Source organism: Lithobates pipiens, unplaced genomic scaffold, assembly GCF_037356315.1.
Source record: "Lithobates pipiens isolate NorthernLeopardFrog02 unplaced genomic scaffold, aLitPip1_a1.2 Scaffold_23, whole genome shotgun sequence".
In the NCBI taxonomy this organism is placed as follows: Eukaryota; Metazoa; Chordata; class Amphibia; order Anura; family Ranidae; genus Lithobates; species Lithobates pipiens.
The window spans coordinates 91,573,744-91,596,607 of record NW_027507785.1 but is presented as its reverse complement, the minus strand read 5'-3'; the positions used below and the strand labels follow the sequence as shown (position 1 = coordinate 91,596,607).

Sequence of the window (22,864 nt, the reverse complement as noted above, 5' to 3'; positions counted from 1 at the left end):
CTCCCAAGACCTCCTGCTCTCTAGCTCCTGTGTCACCCCCTCCCATGCCTGCCTACAAGACCTCTCCTGAGCTTCTCCCACCCTATGGAGCTCCCTACCCCAAACTGCCCGACTATCTCCTACTCTGTCTACTTTTAGGCAAACCCTGAAAACCCATCTCTTTAGAGAAGCTTATCCTGCCTCCACCTAACTGTACTCTTATTTTCTCCATCAGCTCATTCCCCACAGTAATCACCTTTTGTATCACTTGACCCTCCCTTTTAGATTGTAAGCTCTAATGAGGAGGGCCCTCTGATTCCTCCCCATTGAATTATATTGTAACTGTACTGTCTTCGCTCATGTTGTAAAGTGCTGCACAAACTGTTGGCACTATATAAATCCTGAATAGTAATAATAATAATAATAATAATCAACTTGAAGCTTCTGAATTACTTTTAACCTACTGAAGTGTCTGAGAAAAAAAATTTGTTTTCTATAGCAAACCATTCTTCATTTTACTTTCCATACAACACTGAGATAGTGAAACTTGGGGTCATCTTTGTTCTACTGCCTAGAAAAATGTTTCCTTCAGAAGACAGATAATGCCTGTTATAGCTCCTAGATTAAAAGTGTTCTTTTTGACCATGGAATTAATGAGGCTCCAACAAGATTGGAACAAGAACACACAATTGTTTTTGTTAATAGGAAAGTTTCTGAAAACCAACTTTACAGCAGTAGTCACCACATGTCAGTATATTACCAATGATGATGGTGTAAAGGGGTCATACACATGCAGATAATTGGTAGAGGAATACATTTTCTTTGCCTATAATCTGTCACCTATAGATGGCCTTTGACTTTTTGAAGCCAAAAGATCTGAACAGATGTTAACACACGGATAGAGTTTGAAAATAGTCAGAGAGCTGAAACATTGCATGCTTGTGTTGCTCAAACATCTGATTCTAGTGCCTTCAAACAATATGGGTGGTCCACACCAGCTAAACCACCCATATTTGTCAGATCTGGCCATCCCAGTGGATGGTCAAATCTGCTGCGGAGATGTATATCCACTTCTACTAAGATGAGTCCTTGGGTAGCCTGATCGATGGTATGTGCATACAAACACTTTCAATCAGTTATAAAAATAAATATGAAATATATTTAATAAAAATAAAGACTATATGAAAACACAAGCTTTTGCAGTGTTAACTGTTGAGAACTGAAACATAGGACCTGTCATTTTAGATAAAGAGGGTTAAAGATTAATTCTTGGTATGCTATATTTTTACACAGTTATATTGGTCCAGCTTGGACCAATGTAACTATGAATATACCATACCTGGCCACTGCCCCTGGAACCTGGAAATTACTGAAAAAGACACAGTGATCCAGTGATCTCCACTTGCTTCCGGGTCCCATGCAGAGCAGCTGTCCAACTCTTTGTGAATACAGTAGGCCAGCTGCTTAGCACGTGTACCTATCAGAGAATGCTCTGCATTTCCTGAATAAATGCAAAGCATTCTTTGATAGGACAGAGTGGAGAGGTGCAGTGGTGTCTACTTCAGTGATTTCCAGCTTCTAGAGGGATCCCACAGGTATGGAATATACATAGTTACATTGGTGCAAGCTGGACCAATGTAACTATGGGAAAATATACCATGCCCGGAATTCTTTTAGAACAACCATCAGAATTTAACTACTTTCTAAGTCACCTTTATGCCCTGTACACACGGTCAGATTTTCCAACGGAAAAGGTCCGATCGGATTATGTTGTCGGAAAATCCGATCAAGTGACTTTTTCCGTCAGAAATCCAAACAGAAAAAGTTTGAGAGCTGGATCTAACATTTTCTGACAACAAAATCCGATCTGACTTTTTCCGATCATTTGTAGAGATGTCCGACGGACAAAGTGCCACGCATGCTCAGATTAAATTACGAGACCAAAGCTATTGGCCACTAGCCTCTACGTAGTCCCGTCGTACGCAGTGAACGTCACCACGTTCCGAGTGATCGGATTTTCCATAAAATTTGTCCGACTGTGTATGCAAGACAAGTTTGGCACAGAATCCACTGGAAAAAATCCGATGGATTTTGTTGTCGGAATGTCCGACCGTGTGTACAAGTTATAAGGGATATTTGCTTTCACTTCCTGTCCAGGCGATTCATGTCAAACAGAATAAAAAGTGAGAGGAAATCCCTTCAATGGGGACCTGAGAAGCACAGACAACGTTTAAAAATGTTTTTAACCCTTCGCCACTCTGTCCAAAACTACAACTAAAGCTATGGTTGGGTTTTAAAGCTTTGGGCTCCAAGACTGTGAAGTCTAAATTCTATCCTGTATACCTATTACAGGCCTCACTAGACAGTAAGGTTGGGGTCAAAATGACATTCCCTGTGCCAATACTTCAGGGATGGCAGTTCCCATGTTTCAGTCCTCAATGATTCACATTTACTTTTCTTTAATCTTTCTTTAATCAGCTTTGAAATCATGCCTGCGGTTTCATCGAATCTTCTTTCCATTTCAGCCCTTTTTGTAATTTCCCTTTCACTAATCACAGGACAATATTAACAAAAAAAATAGATCAAAATGGATTTAAAATGTAATGAAAACAGAATGGAAACGGACTCTGCGTTTTTCATCAGTTTTAACTGACCCTGACGTGAAAAAATGGAAATGAATGGAGCATAGAGCGGTGCCAGATTTGTCACAGCTTTAATAGCACACTGATTTCACCCCTGCTATTAGAAGCAAAAGAACTAAAATTGGATGAAAAACGTACATAAACGCTGTCTGTGTGCACATACCCTAAGAGTACATCAAATAAGAACTTTATACCTCATTTATCAAAGTGTGATGAGAATGATCATAGTCTGGTGGCAAAAGCAACCACTTTTTTTTAGCTCTTCTATATTACATTGGGAAGAGGAAAGGGGATATATAATTGGCTGTTATGAACATGCTACCTTTACCTTGAGGATCAAGGAGTCACTATTAAAGGGTCAGTCCACCCAAAAATGTATCTTGATGCTGTAAAGTAAAACCAGCTGACAATCTTTTATATTTCACAAGGACTCTATTGGTCAGATTTTTGCTGTCGAGTCCCTGTGTCTGCACACCTATTGTAGCTATTATGAGAGGTAGCACTCTCCTTGTAGGATTTTTATATACTATATACAGTATTATTAAGAAAGTACCAGGAGGAGACACTTGGGTGGTCAGGAACAAAGTTGGGAATAATGGCAAGAGAAATCTCACTGCCAGAGTTTCCTACACATGAAAATCCAGGGCAGGAAGAAAAGGTGGCTGCACATCCAAGAATAAAAGCAATTCTTTTATTGAATATCCTTTAAAAGGTACATTGAGACATACACATACAGTATCTCCCAAAAGTGAGTACACCCCTCGCATTTTTGTAAATATTTTATTATACCTTTTCAAGTGACAACACTGAAGAAATTACACTTTGTTACAATGTAAAGTAGTGAGTGTACAGCTTGTATAACAGTGAAAATTTGCCCTCCCCTCAAAATAACTCAACACACAGCCATTAATGTCTAAACCGCTTGCAACAAAAGTGAGTATGCCCCTAAGTGAAAATGTCCTAATTGGGCCCAATTAGCCATTTTCCCTCCCCAGTGTCATGTGACTCGTTAGTGTTACAAGGTCTCAGGTGTGAATGGGGAGCAGGTGTGTTAAATTTGGGGTTATCGCTCTCACTCTCTCATACTGGTCACTGGAAGTTCAACATGGCATCTCATTGCAAAGAACTCTCTGAGGATCTGAAAAAAATAATTGTTCTACATAAAGATGTCCTAGGCTATAAGAAGATTGCCAAGACCCTGAAACTGAGCTGCAGCATGATGGCCAAGACCATACTGCAATTTAACAGGACAGGTCCACTCAGAACAGGCCTCGCCATGGCCAACCAAAGAAGTTGAGTGCACATGCTTAGCGTCATATCCATAGGTTGTCTTTGGAAAATAGACTTATGAGTGCTGCCAGCACTGCTGCAGAAGTTGAAGGGGTGGGGGGTCAGCCTGTCAGTGCTCAGACCATACGCCGCACGCTGCATCAAATTAGTCTGCATAGCTGTCATCCCAAAAGGAAGCCTCTTCTAAAGATGATGCACAAGAAAGCCTGCAAACAGTTTGCTGAAGACAAGCAGACTAAGGACATGGATTACTGGAAATATGTCCTGTCTCTAACATCCACCAGCTCCGTGATGTTGTCATGGAAGAGTGGAAGAAGACTCCAGTGGCAACCTGTGAAGCTCTGGTGAACTTCATGCCCAAGAAGGTTAAGGCAGTGCTGGTAAATAATGGTGGTCACACAAAATATTGACACTTTGGCCCCAATTTGGATATTTTCACTTAGGGGTGTACTCACTTTTGTTGCCAGCGGTTTAGACATTAATGGCTGTGTGTTGAATTATTTTGAGGGGACAGCAAATTTGCACTGCTATACAAGCTGTACATTCACTACTTTACATTGTAGAAAAGTGTAATTTCTGCAATGTTTTCACAGAAAAAGATATAATAAAATATTTACAAAAATGTAAGGGGTGTACCCACTTTTGTGAGATACTGTAGTTCACAGCTGATCAGTAGGTACATTTCACACTCCTGTGCTTACTCATTACTGATTGCCCTCAGTGCAAGTACCCACAAATCGACAGGTGAGATCAATCAATGAGATAGCGATACGCAGCACAAGTTTTCTCAACCTATCCAGCTGCGGTCCATTATGAGACCATCAATCCTGGGGGTGTATTACTATCGCATTGATTGATCTCACCTGACGATTTGTGATCATAAATGGGTAGTTGCAATAGGTAATAAGTAAGCACAGCAGTGTGAAACATGTCTAATGATTGGCTGTGAGCTATGAGTGTATCTCAATGTACCTTTTAAAGCATAATAAATAAAGGAATTGCTTTCGTTCTTGGATGTGCCACCACCTTTTCTTCCTGTGATGTACTCAGTAGTCTTCGAACCAAGCTGGCACCCAGGTTCTCCTCAGCAGTCTGGGATGTCGCAGGCTGCCTTTTGAGCAGTGTGTACCCAACATACTATTCTAATGAAAATCCAGGGGCTGACCCCCAACAATCTCCACCTGTAACTAAAATATTTATGGGTGGATTGAACCTTTAAGAATCATCTGTATTTCCTCACAGTTGCCAGATTCATACCAGCCCTGAAAAAGGACAGATGGAATCTTAAAGTCGGACGCTGACTACAGCAGGCCATGCTAATTACAATATGACTGTAAAACCACCTTTGGTTTCACCAACAACAATGTACTGACTAAATATACATGAAAGGGAATATTAATGCAGGGCCTTGGAATGCATAATTGGTGGAAAATATATGTGAGATTATATAATCAAATGAAAACATATATGGTCGTGACGCAATATTAAGACTTTTTTGCAGTAACACCTTGATCCACAAGGCCAGATAATGCCTAGATTGTGTTGCTCACTGCCATCAGTTAGATGTGAGCAGTTACATCCCATACGAATATATTAGGGGCTTTGGGCTATGCAGACAGTTCTCATGTAAGACACTTTCATAAATGTGGACCATGTGAAGAGCACCACTTCTTAGATACCTTTAACCATAGACCAGCTGTATGTGTCACCCTACATGCATCTTGAAAAAGGAAACTTAAAGAAGCATTCCCAAGCTCCAAAAATGCCTTGCATTCCACCATTGCATAGAACCAGCATAACATCTGGCTAAGAAAAATGAGTAATGAAAGTATTGCTTTGTGCCATGAGATCACAAATAAATTAAAGGGTGTGCACATCAAGGGAGGCACACTTAAATTAGCTTCAGGTATTAACATGAATGAGGCTGAATTTATAATGGAGTCAATGGATAACCTGTGCAGTGTAGGTAGGTATACTGTACGTTAATACTAAAAAAATGTTATGCATTGTGCTGTCTACATTAAATATAGCAACCAGCCCAACTCTCTTTTATATGTATCATCGCCAGATTAGGAACCAAAAGAGAGAATTTAATAGGTTGTGAATGCTTAAGCCAATTTTTTTTCTAAAATTTTACTTTACATGGCCCATTACAAATGCAGGCAAGATATATGTGTCAAAAACAATGCTATTTGCTCATTTCGAGAAAGGGCAGGACTTAGCAAAAGTGAGTTGGGTTTCCATAAGTTGGCTAAACTGGACTGAAGGTTAATCATACGTGGGGATTAATATGGCCATTTTTTTTTTAAATGCTCAGAGTTATAATGTGATAATGAAAATTTCAATGTTAGTTTGAGGATAAAAATGCACAAAGTAATCTGTATCACAGTTGTCAGATGACAATAGAAATGGCATCATGCTTTTTTGCATTCAGTATCTGTACAGTGATTTCCCATGCGAGCAATTACCAGAAAAAGACAGCAATCAATGTACTCACCCATAACTGAAAAATCCCCCAAAAATAGAAAGACAAACAGGGATACATTAGACAGACACACTTACCTACTAGTCATTCAATAGCATATGAAATAAACATTCTATAAACAGTTGTCTGCTTTACAAACCTTTCTGTCTACACAAAGAGGTTCTAAACAAAGCTTTACTGTTAAATCTAAGTATGGAAATCCCCTTTTAGTGTACCTCTAGACATTTTTTAGCTTTGGGTAGAGTATGAACAGTATATAAGTCCTATGACGTTTTTTTTTTTCCTTTTGTCCTGTTGGAGGGATTTTATTTTACTTCCTGTCCTGTGACAATGTTGTTACTATGGCAGGAAGTGAAGGTCTATTTTCAATAGGGGCACACACGGCAATTAAAAAAACGGTCCCCTCTTCTGGAAAAAAAAATGAATGTGGACATTTGAATGTAGGCACCTCAATGTTCTTGAATTAATACATATATATATTCCAGAGACCAACAGCAGCCCCAAAGTCCATTCATATTCTAAAGGTAATTTAAAGTTGACCTTGATTGTATACTTAAGACCAATGTAAGCATGCATATCTCATACCTGAAGGGTATGAAGCTGACAATCACTGTAGTCGTTGGTACTTCCACACGGGGTTGCTCGATTGGCAGCGCCAACATTTTTAATGAAAACTGGGCATTTTCTGATTGGACGAGATAGAGATTGTGATGCCACTGGCCTTCTTTTCCACCTTGTCCAATCAGAAAACATCTTATATTCAATGAAAAAATACATAGCGTTTTGTGAATAGTGATGGTGCAGAGCTAGCAACTCCCCCTGGTCAGTATGCAGTGAAGCAGCTGTTCAACACAGTACTTGGAAAATCATGGCAATCAGTGTAGTACTGCTGGCTATCTTCCAGAGCCCGCCAGCAACCCCAAAGTCCACTAATATTCCAACTTGTATTTTTTTTTAAATAAAAACAAGGCATTTTCTGAGTGAACGAAGTAGAGATTGTGAAGCCACCCCCCTGCCTCTCCACCATTAATTGAAAAAAAATAGTGTTTTGTGAACGGTGATGGTACAGAGCAAGCAACTCCCTGTGGTCAGTATGCAGTGGACTAGCTGTTCAGCACAGGACCTGAAAGATAATGGCAATCACTGCAGTAGCAGTAACTACTACAGTGATTGTCAGATTCCACAACAGTTCAGTTCCTTAGGTAGGAGATATACATACTTACATTGGACAAAGCTGGATCCATTTGTAAAAAAACAAAATATTAGCAGGTTTGTCTCATCAGCATACTAAAAAATGATATAGATGAGAAAATGATAACTGTTAACAAAGCATTGGACACAATATTTCGAAATACAGCTGAAAATGTAAAAAAAAAAAAAATACATTTGAAAAACAAACCCTGTTTTTTATCACAAAACACAAGGATTTGAAAATGTGTTCTGTTTTAATAGTCCCTTGTAAGCAGTGATACTGTATCACACATAAGGTTAGGAGCTATCAAAATGCATCACGCTATTTGTTGAAGTTTGAACAACGTGTTGAGATTAGAAAGCAGGGGTTAGCCAAGTTTACTCTGCTCGCACATCATATCCTAAAGTGCTAAAATCACACCCGGTACACCTTCTGGGACAGTATTAGCGCTGTACTTCCCATTGACCTGAACTTCTCACCACTTAGGGAATTTCCATACTTCCACGTGAAAACTGAGCAGAAGTATTATCTTCAGGGGACAAAAAAGAAATGCAGACATTGAATACTTGAAACAGAATAAACGCCTCTCTCTTCCACCAGCCAGAGCAGTCTGCAGGTTATTGTAAAGACTAAGGCATATGGCCAATGGTATTAAGCAATGAAGGTATTTATGGAGTTAACAACTGTACCAATATAAATATAGGAAAAAAATAAGAATAATACAAACTAGGTTTTATGGAATTAAAAATAGAATTGTCAATTATCTTGACAACAATATATAATTTTTTTAAATGATAAACTGGATTAAAATGTAGGAGATGGACATGGCAACTTAAAAGTGCACAGCATAGCTGATGACTTAGCAGTGGCTCATCACTGTTATTTCCCTCGAGACAGCCAGTCTACAGCATCCAATGATACAAATATACAAATTTGCAGGTTGTAAATTTGCAGATTTGGAAAATGATCTCTATTAGAAATATCTTTAGGTGCTGGATCCTGTGTGCACTATCAGTTGCCATAAGTCTCCCCAGGGACATAAACAACCAACGGCTGTCATTCAGCATTCAGGAAACAATGGAAGAACACATTACCTTTCAAGCTCAGCTATTTGCTTGTCCTTATCATTCTTTTCGTTTTCAACCTCTTTTAGTATCTGCAGTAGCCTGTCAACCTCCGCCTGTGCTTTGCCGCACTCCTCCCTGTAGTAAGACACCTCTGTGTCCAGCTGCTTGACCCTGTCACTGAGCTCTGGGTTCATCCTGGCCTCCTCTTCTGCTTCATGGGCCTGGAAAGTACATAGAAAAATCAGCTTTCGCCCACAAGTCATGAATTTGTAAACACAATGAATGAACAGTGTGAGGAAAGCTTTTCATTTTTAACTTTATCGCTTAGGTCAATGAACTATTTTTAACAATATGATAATTTCCTAAAGGGGAGCTGCTTGGCCCAGATACCATGTACAAGGAGTTACGATTGAATTTTCTGCTATAGACATCTATTTATATGTCTGAATGTATTCACCATAACTTAAGCCAGACCTTCTTAGCCTAGGTTGCATGGAACCCTAGAGTTCTGGTTGAGGCTCCTAGGGGTTCCTTGAGCAGTGAGTGAATTTATCTATTACCAACACTGACCAAATTATTATTCATTTAATTTCAAAATTATTACTTAAAGCTGGAATGCCATATGTATAAACACAGGGGATGCTCAAGGAAATTCAAAAAACGAAGGACCCCTTGGCTGGACCCCCCAGGACTGTCCCCGATGGATTTATTTATGAACAGGCTATTTTTATAGTGCAGTGGTATCCAAACTGTGACCAGATGTGGCCCTCTGCTTGACTTTATCCAGCCCTTGGGGCACTTTTCCTCCCACTGATACCAACGATGGGACACTACTCCTCCCCTAAAACTAAATATGGGTCACTATTCCTCCTATTGAAGCCTGGACATTTTCAACTCACATTGACCACAGTCCAAACCACTAAGGTCTGAACAACAGTAAACTGGCCCTTTGTTTAGGAAGTTTGGAGACCCCTGCTATAGTGCATGGAGTTACCATTGCTTCTGCGTAAATATGGTTGCTGTCTAATGTACCAGGGTTATTGCAGATTTGTACAATCGGTTGGATACATAACTTTGTGCCACTGCTTATACCTTCTAATTGTTTTCTCTGGGATTGTAATGCTTTTAAATATTTCTCAATATTCTTCTTGTTAAAGAAAGAAAAAAATGTGCAAAGCAGAAGTATATAAAAAATGATCTATCCAGGGTGTAAAATATGCTAGATACGTCATATTATTTATTCTTATAGTTAAAATGTTCTACAGTTTAGTGATCATGCTAATGTATTGGAAACTGGAGGTAAAATACATTTTAGTAGGGGCTTCTTGAGACCTGAGAAATATTTCATGGGTTCCTCCAGGATAAAAAAAGAGTTGAGAAAGGCCGATATCAATAAAGTTGGCCATACACGGGTCAGTTTTGTTTTGATCAGCCAGTGGGCAGATCAAAAAAACTGAATGTATTTCACCATTCCAAAAATCAAGGTGGGTAGAGGAATTTTCCCTGCTGTGCTATTGTTTTCTGACAGCTGGGTCTCCTCCGCTGTCAGAATACACTGATTAAAACTGCAGGTAATATTTTCCAACAAGCCAGCTCGTGAAAAGTCGATCTAATGATCTCATGGACAGGAATGGTCATAGGTGGATTGAAATTCAGCTGCTCCCTGCTGAACTGGCCTAAACTTCATCCATCTATGACCATCTTAAGATGCTTAAAATATCTCTAAGCAGATATCAACATCCTCAAAGTATAGAAGTGTTAACAACCCCTTTAGAGGTTCCTGTACAAGCTCACTGTGTTTTAAGGAATTCTGCTATCTGGCCACATAAGAGTTTAGTGTAATAGCTCTTGTTGTGGCACTTTATACACAGGGTAGCAGGACAGAATTTTGCTGAATTTTCATGAAATTAGATCAACTACTACTACATGATGGGCTCCATTTTCAATGATCTGATTTTAATGATTATATAACAAATGTCTTTAGGGAGCATTACAGTGTATCCTTATCTTTCACTACATTTCTGAAAAATCTTAAATTTTAAGACTGATAAGCAAAATAATGAAACCTTCAAAGTTCCTTGTGGCCATACACTGGTCAAAATTAACCTGTTTCCTTTTAAACAGGGCAGAATTTGATCCAGAGTGGTCCTGGCGGCACCATCTGGCCAACAAACTTCAATCAGAAAATAAAGGGAACCAGACAGAACATTGTTGGTGGAATAGTAAGCGCAATCAATCAGCTCCAGCCACTTTTTTGCATTTGTGGCTGTCATAACAGCATAGGCAGGGAAAATTCATCCATCCGCACTGTTTAGCATGGATGGAGGAATGTGTTAGCCCTTGTACACACGGTCGGACATTCCGACAACAAAATCCGACAGATTTTTTCAGACGGATTTTGTCCAAAACTGGTGTTGCATACACACGGTCGGACAAAGTTGTTGGAAAATCCGATCGTTCAGAACATGACGATGTTTGTACGTTATGACGGGACTACGTTCAGGCTAGTAGCCAATAGCTTTGGTCTGGTAATTTGATCTGAGCATGCGTGGCACTTTGTCCGATCGGAAATTCTCTACAAACGATCAGACAAAGTCTTATTGGATCATGTTGTCGGAAAATTTTATATCCAGCTCTCAAACTTTGTTGATCGGACATTCGGAAAAACATGGAAAAAGTCCGATGGAGCCCACACATGGTCGGATTATCCGACAACACGGTCCGATCCGACATTTTCTGTCAGAATTTCCGACCATGTGTACAAGGGCTTAGATTATTTTTTTGTTTTGCCTGAAGCTGAACAAAGGTGAACAAATGAAATATATTCACGTATGGCCAATTTTATTCAGTTAGGTGGCTCAGATATCCAATTAGATATGTTCAAATTTTAATGTAAGATATTGTAACTGCCTACACCTGTCCACTGTTATTTACAACTGATAGGCTTGACAAAATAATATTTGCATTATAAAGGGTTGGGTTGAGCTGCAAACTACCGTAATGTATTTGATGTAATGCTGCTGCCTAATTCTAAGCATGTGTCTCCCCTATCACAAAGCTCCCAATCTATCAAAGGGGACAGTTATTAAATGGGGAATATATTTTTTAATACATAATTGCCTAATATCAACCCATGCATAAAAAACACTTAACTTTCTTTCCTCACACATAAACAATATAGTACATATAACAATATAAAACATCACACAAAAAAGACATCTCATGCATAAAACAGACTCAATTGTCTCAGTGATGATGTAAAAGACGGACATTAGTCACGCACAGAGACAATATAATATAAGTTGTATAAGTACTCACATAACCACATAGCAATGATACCCCCTGCTTCTCATTACGCCCCACAGGTGTCTTCAAAAAGAGCAAGCAAAGAGAAGGAAACAAGGCAACAGCAAGCGATGACTAATCTAAAAGTCCCATAAACAACATGCACAGCAAAATAAACAAACTAAAGCAAAACGAGGAACAAAAAAAAATACCAAAACAGCCGTCAGAAGGTTTGAATTCTTTGCAGTTAAAAAAAAGAAATATACATTCAAAAGCAGAAATTCTCAAAATGTGTTATTTATTTATGTTGATCATGACTTATCATTAGTTTTTATTCATTTAAATCATTAATACTTAAATATGAGTAAGTCAAAAATGGCATCATACACAGCTAGGCTAAACTGAGAATTATTGCAATACGGGACACAAAGGGGTCAATTTAACTATGAAAAGAGAATAAAGAAACAACAAAGATGCTGCCCTTTGCAACCAATATCTATACTGGCCATAAATGCCTTGTTTTTCGAGGACTCCCCCATTCACACATGCGAGGTGAATGGGGGAGTCCTCCCTACTGTACCATTGTATTCTGAAACCGCAACTCCTCAATGATCAGAATACACTGATCAGCTGCAGCAGCCACTGATCAACAAAAGTTCTTCTGCAGTCTTGTGGAATGGGAATGGCCAGAAATGTGTCTGTCACTGTTGAACTGATCGAATTTTGATCCATCTGTGGGCAGCTTAAGAAGAAGAGAGCAGTATGTACACCTTATTTCCACTGTCCAAATGATCCAATGAAGGAAAAACACAACTTCTTGGTCTACACCTACATTTCTGGCAGGTCTGTAGACGTCTATGGGGAAACCTCCGACATCTAGATGGGCTGAGGGCAGGAATGGAGTTAGGTGTCATTTGCTTACTACATTTACCTATACATGCTACACTATAGGAGTATTCACCATCATAAAAAACTGTATTCTGATAACTAAGTATTTTGGTTGAGATCCACTCAGCTATGACATGCAAAGAAAGATGATTGGCCACAAAGGTCTTTTTTTCCCCACATGTTCCAAATTACCAAGGCCTTTTTCACACTGGGGAGGCAGGCTCAACTACCCCCCTAAAAAGTGATCCGTGATGGATCCGTTTTTCAGAGGTAGTTTAGAGCCAGTCTTCAGGGGTTCAACAGGCAATATTTCTACCTCCTGAATGTCTGACTTTTTTCCCTCAATCCTAAGAGGGATTTTACACTGCAATATCATGCCAAAAACCACATACCATGTGTTTGGGGTGTGATTGTGTTGACTTCAACTGTAAAGTTTTTGGCAAGCAATACCACTTGTCAAACTTGACACGCTGACTCAAATTACAGCACCGTAAAGCAAAGCATCGGTTACGGTTACAGCAATGTGAAAAGACTGAAGCTGTAGCAATGTCATAGTGTAGGTGGGCGGTTGGGGAAGGGGATCTGTAAAAACACAGGTCAACCCTCTGTTTTTACTGCTCCCCACCCCAACTGTTTGTGTGAGCGTATGCCTTAAGGGCATAGAGTCCCATTAACAGCAGGAGGCTTTTTTTTAAGAAGACTGTGTTCATTTCCTAGAACTTTGCCAGGGCAGTTTTGTGCACCAAGGTCAGATACAATTGATGCTTAGTGGAGTTATGTTTTAAATATGGATTTGTCAAAAATGACAGTTACAAATATTGCAGCTGGAATCTGATTTGTTGCTTTGGGTATTATCAACACTTTATAGATATACACTATATTACCAAAAGTATTGGGATGCCTGCCGTTACACGCACATGAACTTTGATGGCACCCCAGTCTTAGCCTTTAGGGTTTAATATTGAGTTGGCCCAACCTTTGCAGCTATAACATCTTCAACTCTTCTGGGAAGGCTTTCCACAAGGTTTAGGAGTGTGTCTATGGGAATGTTTGACACACACATGAGTGACACACTCCTAAACCTTGTGGACAGCCTTCCCAGAAGAGTTGAAGCTGTTATAGCTGCAAAGGGTGGGCCAACTCAATATTAAACCCTAAAGGCTAAGACTGGGGTGCCATTAAAGTTGATGTGTGTATAAGGGCATGTGTCACAATACTTTTGGTAATATAGTGTAAGTGAGCACCAGAACATGAATATCTTCCATTTTCTCAGGCCTGAAATATGTTTTACTAATTCGGATTTTGTACAATTTTCCATTGTTCAGTTGAGAACAGGATGGATAAGCAAGGGTGAAACAAATCATGGAAAAAATAGACAAATGACAGAAGGGGAGAGGTTAAGCTGTGCCACATACACTCATAGTTATACTGTGGAATGTTGCCTATTTATCAGATGTAGTTAACATGTGTTAAAATATACCTGTCATTCCTCCACTCTATGGAGGCATTCAGTCAACCTAGAGGTATTTCAGAGAATAATGACTATCAATTCACTACGATCTGATGATTTCTCTTTTACAAAAAGCTCTCACTCTGAGGTTACTCGGTTGGAAGACTAAAGATAAGTCCAGTCATCAAAATCCCAAATGACTGTTTCTCTAATGCACTAATGCTTTCAGGGAGCAAATTATTTTTTCTAACGTAACTGTAACATAGTAGTAAAGAGCAATAAAATATGAGTGTCACCATGTGTAACTGCAATGTAGGTCGATGCACGATGTACACATGTGTTGTGGTGCCATTCACTTACAGTCATTTAGAATGCTCCCCTATGCACATCAGTAAATACTTTACATTGGTGAGCAGCACAGTGACAAATCCCATGCAGGACTCTGCATTTTCTCCCTGTGCTTCCGCGGGTTTTCTCTGGGTACACCAGTTTCCTCCCACACTACAAACATGTGCTGGTAGGTTAATTGGCTAAATGTGTAAATTACCCCAGCATGTCCCTATATGCAAGATAGGGAGCTTAGATTCCTAAGGTGGATGGCTTCCATCTAATGTAATGTGGCATGGCTGCAGATAAATGCTTTGATTTTATATTTCTGTGAGTTTGCATTTGGCTGTTTATTCGTAATAAACCCTTTGATGCTGCACTTAGCTGACACCGCCTTGTGTTCCTTTTTCGTTCCAGAAAAAAAAAAGCACCATATAGCAATATGGCGTGACCAAATCCCCATATTTTTTGATAATGTTTTTTGAAAATGTCTAGGTGTTTTAAAAAAAGCCTTGCTGGAGGTAAATGTCAGCTTTGCATGTGTGCGCTGTAATATTTTTGTTCTGTTCCTTTTTCATTCCAATCTCAGGTGCCTACTGAAGCAGTGTTGCCAACCATCAGTATTTTTACTGGCAGCCAGTAAAAAACAGGAAATTTTCCCCTGCCAGTAAAAGTAAAAGGTTACCAGTAAAAAATATGGCTGTGGCGCTCGGCTTGGTCTGGAGCCAGCTGAGTCCATCTGAGTACAGTGTGATTGGGCGGCTCTGGTGGAGGCGGTGCCTGGGCATGTCGTGTGATGTCATGATGCAATGCAGCCAAGCAGAGAGGCCAGAGCCTCGTGTGCAGGTCTGCGGTATGGGAGCAAGGGAGGCTGGGACCGGGACCATCAGTGCTGTTTAGACTGGAGTGGACTGGAGGGACCACTAGGCTTGGAGAGAGACTGTCACTGTGACTCAGGAGGGGATGTGTCATGTCAGTGAGGTGTCATCAACATCTGTGCTGCTGCACACTGCTGTCAGTGTCACTGTTGCAGGGGCGGATCCAGGGGGGGCAACGGGTCAATTGCCCCCTCCGAGAATACTGGCAGCTGATGACAGCAAAGCCGGTTAAGCGGGTCCAATCGCGGCCGGTTCCGCGGGTACCCGCGGGCCGGTTCCGCGGGTCCAAATCGCGGCCGGTTCTGCGGGTACCCGCGGGCCGGTTCCGTGGGTCCAATCGCGGCCGGTTTCGCGGGTACCAGTGGGCCGGTTCCGTGGGTCCAATCGCGGCCGGTTTCGCGGGTACCAGTGGGCCGGTTCCGCGGGTCCAATCGCGGCCGGTTCCGCGGGTACCCGCGCGGCCGATTCCGCGGGTACCCGCGCTGAGTGGATGGGTGAGGGGGGGGGCAGCTGGGCAGCTTAGGAGGGCTGCTGGCCAATCAGGAAGCCAGCAGGCAGGGGAGCAGTGAGATGACATCATCTCTCACTGCCCTGCATCCCTCCAGTCCTGCCCTCACTGTGTAGGAAGCTGTGTGCAGCAGAGAGATTGCATCATCTCTCTGCTGCCTATCTTCACTCTGGGACCCAACAAAAGACCACCTTAGCAGAAAAGTGACACAGTAGGTGACAATCCGCAATGTGTGGCAGGCTTCGTGGCAAGTGGCAATCCGCAATGTGTGGCAGACTACGTGGCAAGTGGCAATCCGCAATGTGTGGCAGACTACGTGACAAGTGGCAATCCACAATGTGTGGCAGACTACGTGGCAAGTGGCAATCCGCAATGTGTGGCAGACTACGTGGCAAGTGGCAATCCGCAATGTGTGGCAGACTACGTGGCAAGTGGCAATCCACAATGTGTGGCAGACTACGTGGCAAGTGGCAATTCGCAATGTGTGGCAGGTGACCTGGCAAGTGACAATCCGCAATGTGTGGCAGGTGACGTGGCAAGCGACAATCCGCAATGTGTGGCAGGTGACGTGGCAAGTGGCAATCCGCAATGTGTGGCAGGTGACGTGGCAAGTGACAATCCGCAATGTGTGGCAGGTGACGTGGCAAGTGGCAATCCGCAATGTGTGGCAGGTGACGTGGCAAGTGACAATCCGCAATGTGTGGCAGGCTACGTGGCAAGTGGCAATCCGCAATGTGTGGCAGGCAACGTGGCAAGTGACAATCCGCAATGTGTGGCAGGTGACGTGGCAAGTGACAATCCGCAATGTGTGGCAGGTGACGTGGCAAGTGACAATCCGCAATGTGTGGCAGGCTACGTGGCAAGTGGCAATCCGCAATGTGTGGCAGGTGACGTGGCAAGTGACAATCCGCAATGTGTGGCAGGCTACGTGGCAAGTGGCAATCCGCAATGTGTGGCAGGCAACGTGACAAGTGACAATCCGCAATGTGTGGCAGGTGACGTGGCAAGTGGCAATCCGCAATGTGTGGCAGGCAACGTGGCAAGTGACAATCCGCAATGTGTGGCAGGTGACGTGGCAAGTGCCAATCCGCAATGTGTGGCAGGCAACGTGGCAAGTGACAATCCCCAATGTGTGGCAGGTGACGTGGCAAGTGACAATCTGCAATGTGTGGCAGGTGACATGGCAAGTGACAATCCGCAATGTGTGGCAGGTGACGTGGCAAGTGACAATCCGCAATGTGTGGCAGGCTACGTGGCAAGTGGCAATCCGCAATGTGTGGCAGGTGACGTGGCAAGTGACAATCCGCAATGTGTGGCAGGCTACGTGGCAAGTGGCAATCCGCAATGTGTGGCAAGTGGCAATCCGCAATGTGTGGCAGGCAACGTGACAAGTGACAATCCGCAATGTGTGGCAGGTGACGTGGCAAGTGGCAATCCGCAATGTGTGGCAGGCAACGTGGCAAGTGACAATCCGCAATGTGTGGCAGGTGACGTGGCAAGTGCCAATCCGCAATGTGTGGCAGGCAACGTGGCAAGTGACAATCCCCAATGTGTGGCAGGTGACGTGGCAAGTGGCAATCCACAATGTGTGTCAGGCAACGTGGCAAGTGGCAATCCGCAATGTGTGGCAGGCTACGTGGCAATCCGCATCTGGTGGCAGGCGACATGGCAAGTGACAATCCGCAATGTGTGGCAGGTGACGTGGCAAGTGACAATCCGCAATGTGTGGCAGGCTACGTTGCAAGTGGTAATCCGCAATGTGTGGCAGGCTACGTGGCAAGTGACAATCCGCAATGTGTGGCAGGTGACGTGGCAAGTGACAATCCACATTTGGTGGCAGGCGACATGGCAAGTGACATCCTCAGGGCTCCCACTGATTCTGCATTATGGTGAGATGAACCATTTAATTTTATATTACAATGTATTAATAGAAATAATGCGCTTCAATCATCCTGACACCATAACAACCATGGTGCCATAATGATTGAAGCGCAAATACCAGCCATTTCCCATATAAATTGCCCACAAAAAAACATATTTTATAGCAGTGCCCCTCCCGAGACTAGACTCTGGATCCGCCCCTGCACTGTTGTCAATTTTATGTGTGTGTGCGCCCATTCTAATTTCTTGCAGTCCTGTCCCTGAGCCACTTACTTACTATATGAAAAATAAAATAAGAGATATGTTTTTGCCTTATTATCTACCTTCAATTATATTGCTAATTGCATATTGTATTTTTTTTGTAGCCTAAATACTCATTTGTAGTTAAAACTAATTTTGGAACTTTTGGAAATGCCAGTAAAAACTTGGCTGTGCCAGTAAATTTTGAGTGTTCTGTCAGTAATTTTCAATCTGGTAGGTTGGCAGCACTGCTACTGAAGTATAACACCCTTATGTGATTTTTATGAACTCCATATGAACATTTTATGAACTACCTATACTACACAAGCATATATTCACATTTATCTAGAGGGGTAGAGGTTAACTCATGTAAATGGAGCATTAGCATTTGTTTGTGCCACAATTTCAATTGTTGTTTTTCCAAATGTCATAAATCAGCTCCAGAATTCATCACTTTCGTCTCTGATAGGTTGGACTTGACTGTACTCAACAGAACTAACGTTTGACTCCAAACTATATAAACGTAATGCTTTGCTAGTTTAACTTTTATTTTATTTATTTATAACAATAGGATGATGTGCCCCTGGCTGAAGTTAGTATTTATAAACCTTTGCCATACCTACCAGAAGATTTGTTGGAAAGAAAAAGATTGAATATACAAGAAGAATATTCACTCTCACGCACAACAAAGACAGTATAAAACATGCATGCACATTGTACTTTGCAGGATCCTTCAACACAACAGAATGTTTAAAATGTAACTCTAATGTATTCGCTTCTTCTAACACAAAAACTCACCCAGGTATAATTGAGTAGTACTGCTGGTCTTTTCTTGCATGTTAGGGCTACAAAAGTTCAGTTGGCCTACGCCCATTGTCAGTGTTCTATTATTCTAGATCCCTTGAAATCTATGGTTTCCAATGTATGTGTCTTTTTCACAATCTCTACAAACAGTCTTTGCATGATTACATTCTTTTAAAGCTCCACTGCAGGTCTCATTATATAAAACATCGCCTGATTCACCACTTGGCTTGTTCAGACCTACCAATATGAGATCAACCAGTCCTTGTTCCTGCATACAATGTTATTGACCAGACTGATCAAATTGTGCTCAACTGGGGAAGAAAAGGTTGTGCAGGTACGATTTAAAGTCTAACAGCATCTTTGGCGCAGTTATTATTCAAGTCCTCCCCTCCCATAGCCTTTCCCCCAGTCTAAGACCCCGTGCACACAGTCGTAGATTCCGGCAACCAAATCCGTCTGATTAATTCCAACTGATTAATTCCGAAAGAGGTCCGGAAGTGATGTTGCATACACACGGTCGGACTCAGTTGTCGGAAAATCCGATTGTACATAACGTGATGACGTTATTTCGTTATGACAGGACTACGTTCAGGCTAGTAGCCAATAGCTTTGGTCTAGGAATTTGATCTGAGCATGCGTGGCACTTTGTCCGTCGGAGTAGGCTACACATGATCGGAGTATGTCCGATAGGAGCATTTTGTCGGAAAATTTTACCGGCAAGTTGGAAAACTTGGTCCGTCGGACATTCCGATGGAAACAGTCCGATGCAGACCACACACAGTCGGAATATCCGACAAAGCGGTCCGATAGGAAACATTCCGTCGGAATCTCCGACCGTGTGTACAAGGGTTTAGGAAGGCCATACACAGTTTGAACTGTGTATGGGCAGGCTGAATGTACCAAGTTGATCAATCAATCACACCACACCACCGAGGGGAAGACAATGGCCCGGCAGGAGGGATTCCCACATAACGATGTCTGTGTTGATGGGGGAATCATGCAAATTTCCACAGGGAACCACGGGTTGCAAGAAAGAAATTCACTCTGTGTATGGCCGGCCCTATACTCACAAGTGATAGAAAGTATAAAACAGCGCTGGCAGCCTATATTATACAATACACATCCTAGTGATTAGTGCTATATACATCAATGTGTTTGTGACATTCAAAATACAACAAAATTATATATAATATAATATGCACAAATCTGTAAAGTGCTTGGTGCGTCTATAAAAAAGTGCAATGGGGCTCCAAAACTTTGCAAAATGTGAGGTGAATCCCCCTTTGGTGAGCCCACTCACCAGAAATAATAGACCCTCAGCTTCGCAGTCTGGGATCAAAAAAAAGCAGTGATCTATTTGATCTGGGGATATGTAAGATGGTTCCTCAACAAACTCTTCCAAGAGGGTGCTTTACAACAGAAGGGATATGCCACACTCCATAGATGGGAAAATAGAGAAGAAACTCATAGTGAAACACCACTCAACATAAATTATCAAGCGCATTACAAGCATCACTTACAGGATATTTGGCAAAGACAGGCATCAGTAAAAAACATCCGAGTTCGCCGCTGTATGGCGTGCGTTCGACAGAGGTGGAAATTGTGTCAATGGTTGGCATAAACAGGAAGTATGTTGACGTGTTTCGTCCCTCCTTCTGGGCTTCATCAAAGGACATGTCCTTTGATGACCTGGAGGAGTGGTGAAATACGTCAAGGTACTTCCAGTTTATGCTAACCATAAGAACTCCCTGAGGATCTGAAAAAAAGAATTGTTGCTCTACATAAAGAGGGCCTAGGCTATAAGAAGATTGCCAAGACCCTGAAACTGAGCTGCAGTACGGTGGCTAAGACCATACAGCAGTTTAACAGACCAGGTTCTACTCAGAGCAGGGCTATGGTTGACCAAAGAAGTTGAGTGCACGTGATCAGCGTCATAGCCAAAGGTTGTCTTTGGGAAATGTGCAGAGGTTGAAGAGGTGGGGGGTCAGCCTGTCAGTGCTCAGACCATATACTGCACACTGCATCAAATTGGTCTACATGGCTGTCATCCCAGAAGGAAGCCTCTTCTAAAGATGATGCACAAAAAAGCCTGCAAACAGTCTTCACAAGCAGACTAAGGAAATGGATTACTGGAACCATGTCTTGTGGTTTGATGAGACCAAGATAAACTTATTTGGTTCAGACAGTGTCAAGCGTGTGTCACGGCAACCAAGTGAGGAGTATAAAGACAAGCGTGTCTTGCCTACAGTCAACCATGGTGGTGAGAGTGTCCTGGTCTGGGGCTGCATGAATGCTGCTGGCACTGGGGAGCTACAGTTCATTGAGGGAACCATGAATACCAACATGTACTGTGACATATTGAAGCAGAGCATGATCCTCTCCCTTTGGAGACTGGGTCGCAGGGCAGTTTTACAACATTATAACGACCACAAACACACCACCAAGATGACCACTGCCTTGCTAAAGAAGCTGAGGGTAAAGGTGATGGACTGGCCAAACATGTCTCCAGACCTAAACCCTATTGAGCATTTGTGGGACATCCTCAAATTTAAGGTGGAGGAGAGCAAGGTCTCTAATATCCACCAGCTTTGTGATGTTGTTGTGGAGGAGTGGAAGAGGACTCCAGTGGCAACCTGTGAAGGTCTGGTGAACTCCATGCCCAAGAGGGTTAAGGCAGTCCTGGAAAATATTGACACTTTGGGCCCAATTTGGACATTTTCACTTAAGTGTGTACTCACTTTTGTTGCTAGCCGTTTAGACATTAATGGCTGTGTGTTGAGTTATTTTAAGGGGAAAGGAAATTTACACTGTTATACAAGCTGTACACTCACTAATTTACATTTTAGCAAAGTGCAATTTCTTCAGTGTTGTCACATGGAAAGATAAAATAAAATATTTACAAAAATGTGAGGGGTGTACTCACTTATGTTATCTACTGTATATATGAAACTAGCTAGACTGCTCACAGCAGGCTCTTGGAGACAGGGATGTAACGCTGTTTGAACCTTTAAGTGTTGTTGCTTTGCAAAAAGATGGGAACAATATTTTGTACAGTTGCACAGCAAGTTTTGGCTCAGAACTCAACCCTTAGGGCTGAGCAATCTGAAGAAAACAGATACTGGATGGAGAAGCTTGCTGTGCCATTAAGCAAAACAAAATTAAATTTGGTTTCCCTTGTGGAACCACATCTGATCTCCAATATATTCGTTCCCATTGTTTAAATCCATGTATCACTCCATGTTTGCGTTTCTGCTGGGAAACATCAGTATGTTCTCTTAAATCAGTCGTATCGGAAATTCCCACAATTCAAAGCTTAAGCAAAGGCAAGACACATATACACGGCTCATCAGTTACAGGTTGTGTTTGATTAAAGAGGAACTGGAGTTAATAAATCTAAGTACAGATGAGAACAATCACTTTAGTCAAAGCGGAGCCATAGTGATGAGAAAAATGCTGCAAAATGCAACACAGAGAGATTTACACATTGCCCGGGCACAGAAACCATGGTCTAAGCATTGCATTTTGGGCAAATGTAATTGGCAGAGCTGTCCTCTGGGTTTTCATTGTCAAAACCACATGTTAGTCAGACAATGATTAAAGCTGAGCAACTGCTTACTTTAATTATCGAAAAGGCATGTCAGCATTGGGGAAAAATAATTATGGAGAGAAGTCAGAGAGTGCAAGGCATGACATTAACCTGCAGACAGCCTGGGGAGACAACCCATAGCATTTGCTGACGGGCAAAAACCTGTTTTGACATCAACATAGAGTGCCAGTGGCCAAACAGCTGTGTCAGAGGGGTCAAGTTCAGAACATGGTAAGCTCTATTTAATTCATAGGTACAAAGTACCATCTCTTTATGATGAGCAGATGGATTAACCTGACAGGAAGAAAACTGGTCAACTGGGAAGGTTCTGTTTAAAGGAAAGTTCTATCTTTAATCCACCT

At 41.9% G+C, this 22,864-nt stretch overlaps 1 protein-coding gene across 5 annotated transcripts in view; it reads right to left on the bottom strand.

Moving 5' to 3' along the window:
* ERC2 (ELKS/RAB6-interacting/CAST family member 2) overlaps positions 1-22,864 on the bottom strand; it is a 1,374,577-nt gene that overhangs the window by 844,924 nt on the left and 506,789 nt on the right. For all 5 annotated transcript variants that reach the window (XM_077452044.1, XM_077452047.1, XM_077452045.1 and 2 more), the window contains one exon: positions 8,683-8,876. In XM_077452044.1, the coding sequence (XP_077308170.1) occupies positions 8,683-8,876 (194 nt within the window). The remainder of the gene's footprint in view (positions 1-8,682; positions 8,877-22,864) is intronic.